Source organism: Scardinius erythrophthalmus (assembly GCF_964197995.2).
Source record: "Scardinius erythrophthalmus genome assembly, chromosome: 2".
Taxonomy (NCBI): Eukaryota; Metazoa; Chordata; class Actinopteri; order Cypriniformes; family Leuciscidae; genus Scardinius; species Scardinius erythrophthalmus.
Genome location: NC_138222.1, coordinates 20,586,579 through 20,602,690, shown reverse-complemented (window position 1 = coordinate 20,602,690; position 16,112 = coordinate 20,586,579). Strand labels below are relative to the sequence as shown.

General features: G+C 38.4%; 1 protein-coding gene across 1 annotated transcript in view; it reads right to left on the bottom strand.

Moving 5' to 3' along the window:
• The window catches only part of col25a1 (collagen type XXV alpha 1 chain), a gene marked incomplete at its 3' end in the record, with an annotated part of 949,643 nt that overhangs the window by 39,453 nt on the left and 894,078 nt on the right, over positions 1–16,112 (bottom strand). The window contains exons 17-28 of the mRNA XM_081359232.1: positions 12,935–12,979; positions 11,548–11,610; positions 8,821–8,889; positions 7,875–7,919; positions 7,705–7,749; positions 6,662–6,739; positions 6,268–6,291; positions 5,759–5,803; positions 5,554–5,598; positions 5,331–5,411; positions 5,131–5,193; positions 4,744–4,794 (exon numbers count right to left, since the gene is read on the bottom strand). Coding sequence (XP_081215358.1) covers positions 4,744–4,794; positions 5,131–5,193; positions 5,331–5,411; positions 5,554–5,598; positions 5,759–5,803; positions 6,268–6,291; positions 6,662–6,739; positions 7,705–7,749; positions 7,875–7,919; positions 8,821–8,889; positions 11,548–11,610; positions 12,935–12,979 — 654 coding nt within the window. The remainder of the gene's footprint in view (positions 1–4,743; positions 4,795–5,130; positions 5,194–5,330; positions 5,412–5,553; positions 5,599–5,758; positions 5,804–6,267; positions 6,292–6,661; positions 6,740–7,704; positions 7,750–7,874; positions 7,920–8,820; positions 8,890–11,547; positions 11,611–12,934; positions 12,980–16,112) is intronic.

Genomic DNA, 16,112 nt, shown 5'->3' with positions numbered 1-16,112 from the left:
TCGCTTAAAACCGTTTTTCTGATAGCCCTGTCATCAGTCAAACGTGTGGGGGATTTACACGCGCTGTCTGTTAGCGCTGCGTGTCTCGAGTTTAGACCAAATGACTCTAAAGTCATCCTCAAACCAAGACATGGTTATGTCCCCAAGGTGATTGGCACTCCCTTCAGAGTGCAGGTCATCTCTCTATCGGCTCTGCCAGCATCCGGTAGCGAGGGCGATGTTAAACTCCTATGCCCTGTCAGGGCGCTGAGAGTTTACATTACGCGCTCCGCCGCCTTCAGGCGCTCAGAGCAGCTCTTTGTTTCGTTTGGTGGGCGCACCAAGGGTCTCGCCGCCTTGAAACGTAGCCTGTCCAGATGGATAGTGGACGCTATCGCAGCAGCTTATGCGTCTAAACACCTGCAGTGCCCTCTGAGCATCAGGGCTCATTCCACTAGAGGCATGGCCTCTTCGTGGGCTTGGTCCAGCGGGATTTCTATTCATGACATTTGTATGACGGCAGGCTGGGCCTCCCCCTCTGCATTTGTTAGGTTTTACAACCTGGAAGTTCCCGCCTTGCAGACTAAAATTTTATCAGTCTAACGGTGTGTATGCTCTGCCCACAGTGTTCGTGCGCAGTCTACTCTCACGTGACTTAGCTCTCCTGGTTGAGCTGCACTATAAGGGTTGATGTTCTTAATATAGACCGGCAGCTCCGCTCTGTATTCCCCTACGGTGTGCTTATGTATATGTGTTGGCCCGCGTTGCTGGCCACCTGATTCCCACTAATTTATGTTCCCCGGATTTCCCCTGGGACTCATGTAGTGGATGCTCGGCACGCACGGCGTTGACAAGGGGTTCCAGCTTATGCGTCTAAACACCTGCAGTGCCCTCTGGGCATCAGGGCTCATTCCACTAGAGGCATGGCCTTTTCGTGGGCTTGGTCCAGCAGGATTTCTATTCATGACATTTGTATGGCGGCAGGCTGGGCCTCCCCCTCTACATTTGTTAGGTTTTACAACCTGGAAGTTCCCGCCTTGCCGGCTAAAATTTTATCAGTCTAACGGTGTGTATGCTCTGCCCACAGTGTTCGTGCGCAGTCTACTCTCACGTGACTTAGCTCTCCTGGTTGAGCTGCACTATAAGGTTTGATGTTCTTAAAATAGAAATGTGACAATTGGCCCGCGTTGTTGGCCACCTGATTCCCACTAATTTATGTTCCCCGGGTTTCCCCTGGGACTCATGTAGTGGATGCTCGGCGTGCATGGCGTTGACAAGGGGTTCCCGTAGCGTAAGCAACTTACGCAATATGAGAGAACCTCTTGTAAGAGAACGTACTCGGTTACCTAATGTAACCTCGGTTCTCTCTAGAAGAGGGAACGAGTATTGCGTAACCTGCCGTGCTCGCGCCTCGAGCTGATTTCGCTTCAGTCGATGAAAACCAGGGTAGCAGCCCCCGAGCCCTTCCTTATAGAGCTGGTAAGTCCCACCTCTTCCACTAACCCCACTGGACCTCTAGGTTGAAAAATCGTCAATGCAAGTGAATGTGAGAAAATAATTATTTTCTGGTCCCGTTTGAATTTTGCCATGAATGTGAACATATGCTGTCTGTGAATTTTTAATATAATTTTTCGTGTGAAGAATGCTACAATTTAGTGGGTAGAAGTTTGATACGGTTAGACTTTGTGTGAGAGAACTTTGTGGACTACAACTCTTCACTGCTTTCAGACGGGAATCTGAAGAAAGAACAGCCCATTTGGTTTGAATGGTGACATTTTGGGTATAAAACACACAGGCATCTCGATCTGTCTCCATAGATTATCGCAGCATTAGCACCGTGATTTGATAAGTGGAGGGAAAATGTGTTATGGGGTGACGTCACATAGGCGACATCAGTGGTGTAGTGCAGGGTATACGCAGGTATACGGCGTATACCCACTTCTTGTTCAGTCGGCATTGCATATACCCACTTCTAAATCCCCTCTGATGTGCGTGTGAAAACACCCAGTCAGGGTCGTACCCACCATTGAGGTCCCCGAGGTCCGGACCTCAGTAATTGTTTTTAGTTTAGCCTATATAATGAAAGTTGTGAAATAATTGCCTAATATTAACTCTAATTTGGTGCTGCAATGATTTGCCCATCGCGACGATAACCGACCTTCTCATCTGAGCTGCTTCAGCACTTAAACACCCGCTCGTCAATGTCAAAATGTTTGAGACCAATTAAAGCAAGCGGGATTTATGTTCACTCACAGAAGCGCGAGCCGAGCGCGAATCCCAACGCGACGCTTCACGCTGGAGTTAACAATAATAAAAGTAGCTAAACTGAACAGCTGTTTTTCGATCGAAGTTTTAAATGACCGACAGAAATAAACAGTTTGATCAAAGACAGTGCTATAAGCTCAATTTAACAACACAAGCACCATATTAAATATATTGCCATTATTATTATAAATACAATGTATAAATGTATTTGTATAACGTTACCTCGAATGTATTTGAATATTTCCCCAGTATCAGCACTTAGACTTTTCACTGTTTGTATCACTCCGCTTGTCTGTGTTTGCGCAACTTGCATCATTAAGCCAGAAAGTGGCACAAGTGACTGTCTTTATGAATGCAATTGAACCATTGATTAAATGAACATATTAGTCCAAAAACATTGATTAATTTAGGAAAGAAAAAGTAGCTGAAACTGATCTTTGATACTCATATAAATTGCTCATATGCCTCTGGTCTGGACACAGAAGGATTGCATTGGCGTTTGTTTGAAATGTAACATCTATGCAAAATAATCCTTGAACCATTTCTTATTTAAGGCCATTCCCGTTTCGAATATGTGATTGTGTATTGTCAACAATAAGCATAAACATTCTGCATTTCCATTTTGTAGTGTGGATCATTCATTGCGACATTTAAACTGATTCTCATGTTTAAAAATATCTGATAAAATAGGCTACTTCATGCTACTGCCCACTGACATGCTTTTCAAGCTACTGTTGTCCATTTATTTTGGCCTTCAAAACACCTTAAAATGCACATGTCGAGATCAGGAAAATCTATATTTTCTCAAGGGGGCATGCCCCCGAACCCCCCTAGCAAAATAATTTTTGGGACCTCGGTTTGTATAAAACCCTGCGTATGGCCCTGCGCCCAGTAAAGACAGTGTTGCAGTGATCCCTTGAATAGTCGTCCAATTTTCATATGTGGATGGACTAAGGAATAGTCACTCAAAATTCATAATTATTTAGTATTAATAAATAATTAAAAGCCAGTATTAATTACAAAAACTGCACCTCTTCTATGGCTAATATTAATTTTATAATGATCCTTTTTCTGTGAAGTCAAGCAGCAAAATTTAAGTGATAATGTGTATACTATACTGGCCCATTTTGGGGTTAACTTATATGCAAGACTATCTTACATCACTGTTTATTACACAGAGCGTTCATCCTTTCATGGGGCGCTTAAAAAAAATTGAGGCATAAATTAAGAGTATACCCACTTCTCCAGGCACCACTACATCACTGGGCGACATGTAGTCTTTCTCGTTATGTCTTTTCCACAACTGCTAGCCAAAGAATCATACAATATACTGTCAAACTCGTAACATGAAAAATTATATAAAAAATTCACAGACAACATATGTTCACATTCATGGCACAATTCAAACGGGACCAGAAAATAATTATTTTCTCACATTCACTTGCATTGACGATTTTTCAACCTAGAGGTCCACTTGGGGTTTTACGGATGGCCGGGACTTACCAGCTCTATATACGCTGAAGCCACTCCCATTCTGGCGGGCTCTGACGCGTCAGGGCGTGCGCGCCCCCATTGGGCGCGACATCACGCGGGGCTCAGTGGTTGGCTGCTGCAGTTGCAGCACAGCAACCAATGAGCGCGCTAGACAGCCGCTCTAGGTCTGCTAGCTGCTGCACTGCGTTGACAATAAATACAAAAATTAAGGATCATTTTTTGGCTTTATATCTCGAGAAAAGATGACTTTACCCGTAGCATAAGCAACTTACAGATTGGATTGGCATAAGCAACAACAGATTAGGTAATCTGTTCGTTGCTCAGACTCGCTCTCCCAGTTTAAAACTAGATTAAAGACGCATCTCTTCAGCCAGGCATTCATATAATTATTTTAATCTGACAGGTAAATCTGACCTCTAGTTCATAAACGCCAGAGGAGAACTGGCCCCCGACTGAGCCTGGGTTCTCCCAAGGTTTTTTTTTCTCCATTAGGTCACCTGATGGAGTTTTTCGGTTCCTTGCCACTGTTGCCTTTGGCTTGCTCAGTTGGGGATATTTGGGGATATTTAATTTAATTAATCAATCAACGATACTATTGATCAGCATTACCAAACGTGGACGTTCCACTAGAAACAAACATTGATGTATTGTTTTAATTTATTACTGTGAAGCTGCTTTGATACAACCTATGTTGTGAAAAGCGCTATATAAATAAACTTGACTTGACTTGACTTGACTTACGCAACACCCGTTCCCTCTTCTAGAGAGAACCGAGGTTACATTAGGTAACCGAGTACGTTTTAAGGCCACACAGTTTCTCAAAGACTGGTCTGGAATTATAGCATGACAATAAATTGCAGACTTTCATAACTGTCTGAATGTATAGCGAGCAGGGGCAATGAGTCCTTTTTGTGATGCTTATAGGCTATTTGGATATATCCATTGCTATCTTAAAATTATTAAAATTTTATACCATTTCTGTTGTGCAAAGCATCTTTAACTCACCATGGGTCCAGGTGGTCCATGTGGACCAGGTGCTCCAGGGGGCCCAATAATCTGTTAATGCGAGCAAGATAAAAAATTCCATAAGTGAAATATACACAGAAGACATGAGGGACAACAGGGCACAAAGATGGAGAAGATGTTTAAATAATATGACCATCAATTACACTACAATAGTAAGGCCCAATTTAAGGTAAAGTGATTTGACATCATACATGTAAATTGATGATAAAACATTTACTCTCAGTACTGACTCTCTCATACAAACGGTCACTCTGATAAAGACTAGTCCCAGTTGTCTACAGCCGTCACTGCCTGTGAGTTAGACAGAAGACTACGCATGTATACTTAATTCACATTTTGGTTGGACGCTATTTTGGCTGTACTTACTGAGGGTCCCTGAGGTCCAGGCAGGCCAGCGTCTCCTTTGTCTCCTTTCAGACCATTCACACCCTGCGGGCAACATTACGGAGCCATGACTTAACCTACTTAAATAATGTGACAAGCCATTAGGCCTATTCAAGATCACACATTTTACGTTATGATTAATATCACAAGTATCAACATATCTCACGCTCAGATCATTTTACCTGTAAGCCAGGAAGACCCATTGATCCCTTTTCTCCTGATATTCCAGGGATACCCATATCACCTTTAGAACCTTTGTGACCCTAACAACATGGATTGTATTATGTGGATTATATTAATTGTGATAAATGATTATATAAAAAAAATTGTGAAATTGTGCTTAGATATGGGTCAGTTGACAGACAATAAAAGCTATGCACAGTAAGAACATTTTGGTCCTCTTACCCTTTCTCCATCCAGTCCAGGAAGTCCAGGAACACCCTGATCACCCTGTGAAAAGCAATAATATTTCACTGAAATGAACTGCAGTCACTTTGTGATCTTTGTCTTCAAAAGGTTGTCGTCACAAGCACATAAATGCTAGACTCTTAGGTAAGGCCATCATTTAACTGCCCATAATGTCCACTTTGTTAATAAATTATGTGGTTACCTTCATTCCCTTTGTTCCAACTGGCCCAGGAGGCCCAGGGGGACCCTAAATAACAAAAAAACAAAAATAATTGATCAATTCCATAAAATATATATATATTTTTGTGTAGATGCACATAATTAAACAAAAATTACACTTAGAGCACAAGGGACACATTTATTAAAAAAAATTGTTACATATGAAACATGACACGTGAGAATGTGGGAGACAATGTGTCATTTGACTGGTCCAATCAGAGCACTCTGAATACATATAGCTGAGAAAGGGCCTGAACCACATTCACACTTACTTTGATCCTTGTTACATAGGAGATAAGTCTTTATCTCAAATCAGATTAAACAAGTGTTAACGAACATTGGCACAGCAACACACAATATTTTGTCAATAAGGCACTGGTAAGAGAATTGGCAGAATTATGTGAGAAACATGTATGTATGGAAGTGTTGAATTCATGCTGAGCAAAATACAGCACTCATATATAACACACAGACAAAGCAGAGGTGAATTACCGTAACTGTAATAGTAGTTATCTTCTGTAGGCAGTCAGGAAGAAGGGAAGGTAAAAGATAAGATTACAGTTATGCACAAGACCAACCTCTGTGCCAATTATTTAAAAAGCCAATACCACTGCTACAGATGTTTATCCATTACGCATTTTTGGGTGTTTTTTAAATTATTGTGAAGTCAATTCAGTGTAAACAGTCAGACTGAATTTCATGCAATTTTATGTAAATCCTTATGTCAATTTTATGTAATTTTATGTCATAATTATTATCAATTACTTGAGCAGAAAATATGAATTGGGCACTTTGGTTTGTGATAGTAGCTGTCCTAATTTTCGCAGTTTAAAACAGGTTAGAAATATGATTTCCAATGAAAGGTCATAGACATGATTCTACTAACCTGAAGAGCCTCTTGAATGTTTCCATTGTAGTCTATGATTTCAGTTGTACCCTGTTCACCTTTCTCCCCGGGTGGCCCCTGAATAACAATTATATTTTCATTGAGTGGGGAAATGTAAATGCCAGAACTGTTTTTACTGATAAAAAGAGTGGCTTGAGACAATAATTGTCTTGCGACAATATTCTCATTTTGAAGCTTCCCGTACCTCATTATCATAGAAACTGAGACTAGATCAAAGCAAACCAATGTGCTTAATCACATAATTTGCTTGAAATAGTAAACATTTCGGTAACACTTTACAATAAGGTTCATTAGTTAGCATTAGTTAATGTATTAACTAACATGAACTAGACATATTTTGTTACTGTATTTGTTCAGCTTTTTAATGTTAGTTAATAAAAATAAAGCTGTTCATTGTTTGTTCATGTTAGTTCACAGTGCATTAACTATGTTAACCAGATTTTAATAAAGTATTAGTAAATGATTAAATTAACATTAACAAATATTAACAAATGCTGTATAAGTGCAGTTCATTATTAGTTCATGCTAACTAATGTAGTTAACTAATGTTAACTAATGAACCTTATTGTAAAGTGTTACCAACATTTCAAATAATAACTTCACACCATCACAAAATATTAATTCTAGCTTTACAGTCCTTTTATGTGAGAACTTTACTTCAGGAACTTCATAGCACTTATTTTTCATTGCACAGTCACTTATTTACTGACTTTGGCTTATTTACCAACTTGTTTCATTGCATAATGCCCTGGATTTGTGAATAATCAATAAATCCTGTCCTTTCTGGTTTCATTCAGTCAAGAGCAACCTTAACCCAATTACGTCAGCATGACAAGTTCATATTTGGAAGGAAACATTCAATTCTGTATACTCTTCTGTATCTTACACTCTGAAATATAATGATTAAATTTATACTCAACAGCAATCAACTGATGTCAGAATAAAGCTAATTTAGGCCAGTGTTACATTTGCTAGTCAGAGTTGTCAAAAGTCATTTTTAGACATTTGTAGACTTTACTCACTTGTGATCCTGTTGGGCCTTCATCACCTTTGTCTCCTGCATCCCCCTGTAATTGTAAAATATGGACAGGGATTATATTTAGTCATTTAAGACAGTAAAATATTTTTATTTTTTATTTTTTTTTATTTTTTTACTTTCTTGTGCATGGCTTACTAAGGAAAAGAGACTGACCTTTGAACCTTTCGGGCCTGATGCTCCTGGTTCCCCCTGTTCTCCCTTACAATTATTTAAAGACAGTTAAAGATTTATCATTTAACAACATATTCGGAAGCAACCTGATACAATATTTACGGATTTGAGTGTGGTCAGGTTAAACATTGTTCATGGTACTGGAAGAGCAATAACAATATTAAATACTGGTGCTAAAACAAAGAAATGTCTGTTCCCTTTTCAAAGCCCCCCTTGAGAATTACACAGGTGGTAATGTGGTTTACACAATATAACATTTCTAGCCTTAGTGTTTTTTGAGGTACCAATAAGAGATTGATATTTGAGCTCTGGAAATGCAGACTGCCTGTAAATTAATGCCATTTATCTGATATGTTTGATTGATTGATTGATTGATTGATTGCTTTATTATCCCCTTAGGGAAATTTTGTTGCTTGTGTTTCAGCATGCGTACATACAAGACCAACAATATACATAAATGCAGGGGCGAAAAAAAGTGGGGATTCCTTATGTTTAATGTGTCTTGCCTTGTTTATACTGACACTGACACGCACGCATGCACGCACGCGCGCGCACGCACGCACGCACGCACGCACACACACACACACACACACACACACACACACACACGACCTACAGCAGAAACTCAGTTAGCTCCTGTTGTTTGTGGAAAGATCACAGACAGAGAAAATGAACTCTGTCTAAATCTTATTCAAAATAAATAGTTTCCTGAGGAAATTTGGCAGGATAATAATTTCATATATCTAAGGCAATCTAGAGATGTTAATATTTTGACCAAAGTAAACACAATTAAAGTCGGAGGAACTTCTGTGGTCATGTCTGGCAATGGTCCTATACAGGGGACTAACAGGGGAATTTATTCTACATGAATAGCTTTTCCTATCATTAGATGACCACTTCAAAAGCACATATTTACTGTTCATCTTACCTTGTGTCCTATGGGACCTGTCTCACCACGTTCACCCTTGCCAGAAGGTCCAGGTTCTCCTCTCTCTCCCTACAAAAAGTGATATTCTTTATCACAGCCTATCCTATCATAAAAAAAAGCCTAAGATGCTCAAACTAATCTCTCAGTCTGATTAAGCTGGTCTGCTCTGCTGGTTTTTAGAGATGACCAACTAAACTAAAGCTTACATGGTGGACACGTAGATACTATAATCTTACAGAACAAGTATAATTTGCACATGCTGGTTCTCAACCAGGGGGCCAAGGCCCACCAGGACCCTCTGCAAACTTCCAGGGGGCCCCCAGTAAGTCTTATTAATATTAATCTTAAATAACACCTAAAAAAAAAAAAAAAATGATAAAGATGTACAACAGTAACAGTATTTTTTAGTTTGTTTATTCTTATTAAAATAGAAATACCAGAAGTTCATGTCAGCTTCGAATATTGCCTTGGCTTGGACAAAGCAGGGCAATAGGAGTCAAAGAGGCTGAGAACCACTGAAATAGACTTTACTCTTTAATCTTTCCTTCCTTTATACTGGTTTCTTTGAAATGTCCTGTAGAGGGCAGTGTGACAGCACATACTGATCTCTCAGTCTGATTAAACTGTTCTGCTCTGCTGAATAAGCTGGACAGGCTCCGACTGGAGTCTCTTCATAGATGCCTCTCTGCACGGCCTTTTACATAAACCACACCTTTAATCAAATACTAACTTAATATGTACATTGTCTTAATAATCTAAATAATCAGAAAAATCTGGTAATAATAGTTTACAGGTTTTTCCGATTGCTAAACGACATTGAGCACAACTGGAGCTACATGTGCAAAACTCTAACTACAGTCTGCACAGCAGCAGTTCATGTGGAACAAACTCTAGTTTGTTTTTCATTGCTTGAACACAGTTTTCAAAACTCTACACACTTATCCCATGACTTTAACCACAACCTGCACAACACTGTGGATTTACAGCACTTTGTTCAAATGCTAACACACTGCTGTCAAAACTGTGAACCACACATTCAAAACAGAATAGATTTCAGCCTTGTGCCTTTCAAACACTGCTGATTGGAATTTCAGCTGAAAGGCTAAGCAGGTGTCTTGTTTTAGAATTGTTAGTGAACACACACACACACACACACACACACACATATATATATATATATATATATATAGGTAGAGCTCAGAAAGACTAATTTTGGAAATGGAACAAGGAAGACAGGTTTGTGAAGGGAGAAGGGTGGCAGGGAGAGGGCGGATGCGTGGAGGAAGACAAAGAAGACAAAGACCTGTTATTTCAGATGAAATAAGGGCTACACTTATAGACCATGTCATGAACCATGGTCTCTCATTGAGAGAGGCAGGGTTGAGGGTGCAACCCATTTTTGCAAAGATCCACAGTGGCATCTGTAATGCGAATTTTCCATCATACAAACAGGTGAGAGTTACATCCTTACAGTTACATCCTTACAGAATTTATTTTGTATTGCAATTATAGAATATTTACACAGATATATATTACAGTAAGTTTGACTGTAAAATATATTTTTACAACAGGACCCAAAGGCTGCCCCCAACAGGAGGAAGAGGAAAAATATTTTCAGATGCACAGGAAAATGCTATTGTTGACATGGTTGTTGTCAACAATGCAATAAAACTGCGGGAGATTCAAGTTAGAGTGCTGGCTGATAATGATATATTTGAAAATGTTAATTCTGTCAGCACAACAACTATTGCTCGAGTCCTACAGAAACACCAAGTTACAATGAAACAGTTAAACACTGTACCGTTCGAGAGAAACAGTGAACGGGTAAAAGAGCAAAGATACCAATATGTCCAGGTAAGACGTCTGAGGTTACATACACAGCTATAAAAAATATTTACAGTAAAAAAAAAACATTGTAATTACAGTAATGAGAAAAAAGGGTATAAACTAAAAGTACATACTGTAATTCGAACAAATAATTGAGGGGCTAATCCTGCCTCTCTCTAGCATCAGGCCACAGGTTTTCATCAACATCACATCTAATGTTCTCTCTTGCCATGCACCTGGGGAAGAACCTTCTGGAGTGCCTTATCCATCCTTGGCTTTCTGAGCTTTGTGTGTGTGTGTGTGTGTGTGTGTGTGTGTGTGTGTGTGTGTGTGTGTGTGTGTGTGTGTTTGTGTGTGTGTGTGTGTGTTCACTAACAAGTCTAAAACAAGACACCTGTTTAGCCTTTCAGCTGAAAATCAGCAGTGTTTGAAAGGCACAAGGCTGAAATCTATTCTGTTTTGAATGTGTTGTTCACAGTTCTGACAGCAGTGTGTTAGCATTTGAACAAAGTGCTGTAAATCCACAGTGTTGTGCAGGTTGTGGTTAAAGTCATGGGATAAGTGTGTAGAGTTTTGAAAACTGTGTTCAAGCAATGAAAAACGAACTAGAATTTGTTCCACATGAACTGCTGCTGTGCAGACTGTAGTTAGAGTTTTGCACATGTGACTCCAGTTGTGCCCACTGTCGTTTAGCAATCGAAAAAAACTGTAAATGAAATTCTTCTCTCAATAAGAGTTTGCAGAGATCCCATACAGACTGAACAAACTTTTGTAGTCATTTGTTGTTTGTTAATTTATAGTCCTTAACAGAGCTATCATGGATATATCTTAATGAAACCACAAACCACGACCACCACATTAAACTGGGATATACCACAACTGGTGGTGTTACAAACCCACCTTAGTTCCTGGCAGGCCTGGAAGCCCAGGCTCACCTTGAGGCCCAAAGAAACCAGGTTCACCCTGCATACAGAAGCCACACATAGAATTATCTTTCAGTCATAGTTCTCAAGTTAAGTATTCACAACTAAATCAACTTAAACTCTAAATCAAAAAAGCGAAGCATTTTAGACAATAAACCTTCCAAAGCATTCATGTCATACAGTATCAAGCCAACTGTCTATTTTTTTTTTGACTGATTTGAGTTGGTAATTGTCTAGATTAATTAAAACCTGCAAATGGCTTTCGTCATAAAATTTGCTCACCTTAATGATATTGCTATTATGGCAACTAACATTCATAAAATTCTTATCTAAAATAAATTATGTGTTAGTTCATGGTACTACATGAAAAAAGGAATGTTGCTAATATAATAATAAACACCTTGACGTGATATTTTCAGCGCCATTTAATCAAACATTCTAACCTCTCTTATTCAATGAATGAACACAGTGTGCACACGTTACGGTTTAAAAAAAAAAACATTAGAGCACCACATTAGCACAATGTTAGCATCCACAGCCTTCAGCCTCTAAGTAAAACCAGGGTTACATAAAATGGGTGGGATTTTTACAAGGCCAATAGGATGCAGGCATACAAAAGAATACAGGCAAACAAACCAAAACAGCAACAAGCATTAGTTCATGCCAGTTTGAACATTCTTTGCATTAATATGGAACTATGGAGAAATCCATCGCTCCAGTGATTTTCCACTAATTTTCTCATTATTTTCAAGAATATATATATATTTTTTTTCAATTTGGAACATGAACATCTGTAATCAGCTTTTAATTTTCAGTTCAGAAGGCAAAAAAGAAAGTTCCATTACAAAACACCAAGTGGTTGAATGACTTTAAGTGACTCTGGTAAAGTGTGTACTGTATGATTCGACACACTCTCAAGGGGATTTGTTTGATTGTTGTGGAGACTGTTTGAAATATAATACAAGCCAGCGACACCAATATTTTTTGTGAAAATAAAGGCTGAAGCATAAAAATAGCAATGAAATAAGTCACACATTTAATTTCTGTAGTATTAAATCTTACTCCGAGACGAGTCTTTACATGAATGCAAAAATAAACTGGGTCAAGGAATTGTCTGATTCACTGATGAATCATTAATGGACGAATCCATAATCAAAGAATCCTGATAATGTGCATTTGAATAAGACAATGTAAAACACACTCCATTCAAAAGCAATAACTAATTGAAGCCATACAGGTTAATGTGAAAGATATATGGAAACAATACAGTTGCACTTCAACTGTTACGGAGTCTAGACATTACATTGGTTGACAAGCAGCTGGGCATGGGGGAGGGGTTTTAGGCATGAAGACACAATATTTACCTTAATCCCGGGGAGTCCAGGCAGCCCTGGAAGTCCTGGCTCACCCTATGTAGGAAAAGTGCAACAAATTACAGCCAAACCAAGCCACCACTACTGGCTGTGAGCCTGGAAACCCAGCTCAACTACAATAGGTTTCCGCAAAGGCCACAATATCAAAATACTGGCCCTGGTTTACATAATGAAGTGAAAATCATCCAGATTCCTCAGTTAAAGTAAAGACACATAGGCTATCTAATGGTGTTGCAGTTGGATTGTTTCAGACATTTCAAATTAATGGTACAGCTAATATTGAGGCGTCTTCAATTATATTTGCGTTTTCTGCCTATGCTAAAATAGAATATCGATCCCATTAGACCATAAGATATATTATTATTAGGGCTGTCGATTTAAATTGTTAAAGTACCCTGTGGGGAAAATTTGGTTTTTAATGTTGTTTATATGTTTATGTGGTGTTTTTAATGTACTTTAAGACAAACAATGTACAAATTCATAAGTCAACACAATTGCTGAGTATTTTTTCTTTAAATTGCAGTGAACCAAAGACAGTCTCAAAAATGCGGTTTGAAATCGCTGGTGTTTCTGACGTCACAAACTACCTTGTAACCAATCATGTATATTACGATGTTATGATGAACTATATGCCTTTCCCCACTGACGTTCTTCAGAGAAAAAAACCTTCAAATATGTAATTTTGGTGATCAAAGATGAGTTTTAATTGACTACAGGGGTTTAATTTAATTAATTAGTTATGGAAAAATAATGTGAATAAAATGATTTAATGCATTTAACGCACCAGCCCTGCCCCAGACCTATGTAGGTCATCTTACATTTCATACAGTTTAATAGTGACGAAACGTGATGCAGGGCAACAATTCACTGCGTGATGGAGCCAAGAACGCAGTTAGTTAGAAAGCCCCTAAAAGTCAAGATACTGTATCAGGGCAAAAATGCCTCAGTGCAAATGTGATATGTGCCAAATAGCATGTAAATTCAGAATAGCATGAGAGCAAATGTGATATAATTTTATAAAACATTCAATAAAATAAGTAGTAAAAAATCATATTTTGAGGATACTCATCTTCGTGTCATTTTAAACCTGTATGACTTTCTTTCTTCTGGAGAACATAAAATAGGATCTTTTGAAGAATGTTGGTAACCAAACTGTTTTGGTCTGTAAATATATCTAAATACCAATTCAGATGCAGCTTCTGTTTAGGCTGTTGTAACCTTAAACGTTTGTATAATAAATTCTATGTTGAATCAAATAAAATACTTATTTCTAAGCTATTTTTGTAATGTCTATTTGATGCTTTTCTCATTTAACACAATAAATGACTTTAAATTATCTTTAGGGGATCAAAATGTTATGCCAAATTTTATATTAATTTGGAGATAAATTAGAATCGACACATCATGTAATTAAATTAGATTAAAAAATGAATTGCTTGACAGTCCAAATTATTATATTACTTTGGGCACAGTATATAATGAGAAAAGAGGAAGAAAAACTAAATCCTCAGAAGCACTAACATACCATGTAACCATGATAAAATTATGTTGTTAATTAACTCATGCTCTGCTGAAAGAAAAACACATGTGAAAAGTGAGTAGGACTAGTGCTCAAAATTGTGCTGTTAAAATAGATCCCAGACTGCAGTTTTAGAGTTGTATGTTTACACAGGACTTTTGTGTAAACATACAAGTGCTGTAAATGTGATGAACATTTCTGCAAGAGAACTCAAGCTGTTCTCTTGGATTCTCACACTGAATTTGGAGCAGATTGATTATTCAGTGAAGCCTAACAGTGTTTAATTAGTAAACAGAACAAGTAATAAAGTGTGATGCAAAACATAAAGAAAAAAGGCACAAACTAAAAGGTTCTCTAAAAACATCAAATCAAAAGTGCATTTACAAGTCATATTAGTTCACCTGAAATACATCTGGAAAGGAAGCTGACCTCGCTAAAAAGCGCTTTCTTTCTTGAGTAGGTTGGTGCCTGACATTCACATGCTTAAAGGGTTAGTTCACCCAAAAATGAAAGTTCATCTTCGGAACACAAATTAAGATAGCCACTGTAGTCACTTGGGCTATTTTAAAGGGGTCATATAATGCCATTTTTGTACAAGCTAATATGATTCTTTAGGGTCTAAATTAAAAGTTTGTAATATACTTTAATTAAAAATTCTCATTAGTATTGTAAGAAAACACTAATTTTACCTGGTCAAAAACAGCTCTGTTTTCAGCACGCCGTTTCAGTGCATGTGTCTTTAAATGATAATGAGCTTTGCTCACCACGCCCCTCTGTTCTGTGCATACACCGTTTCTAACACAATAACCACGCGTTGTTCATTATAAACGTGGGATTATGAATTATATTGAGAAGGTCGTACATAGAAAACATGCCGTAATGTACCCTGAGTGTAAACCTTAGATGCATTCATTGTGAAGCCTGCAGCAAGGTTTGCAAATTTCGCATAGATTATTATAAATACTAATATAAAGGTTAATAAAACATTACACTCACATTTTCTGGAGGTTCAGCAGGAACACGTTGGTACCGATCCGTTTTTTTCTCGTTTGTAAAGCTGTCTGGTGTGAAATGATTCGCGCAAACATGAAAGCATGGACGATCGTGGGGAATCCCCGTGAGGGAATCCCCGCGTCAATCCTTTGGGCATATCGCTTCAAAAACAAAACTCTTCAACGGCTCGGATTTAGGAACATCCAAATTACTGCTGTGTTCCTTATTTCATCTAAGAACAGAACACCACAATCGCTTAGACGCCATTCTGCTCCAGCATATCCACAATGGCGGACTACTAAGACGGCTGTCACAGCTCACTCAGGGCGGGTCTTGTGTTGCAACACAGCTGTCAATCACAATAGCGGGAGGGGCGTACGATCTTATGACGTCACAATATCGAACGGCTTGATTTCAGAGAGGGTCAAACATATAAGGAGATTAAAACAAAACCACTGGATGGATTTTTATCATGATAGGATGGTTGTGTACAGGCACTGCCAACAGACATTTCAGTGCAATCAACTTGTAAAAGTGCATGTACCATTATATGACCCCTTTAAACATTGTCTTTACTAACTTTCTGGGCCAGCAAGTTTCAATTACAGAGAAGCCTATGGAGGAGTAAGACAGCTCTCAGATTTAATCAAAAATATT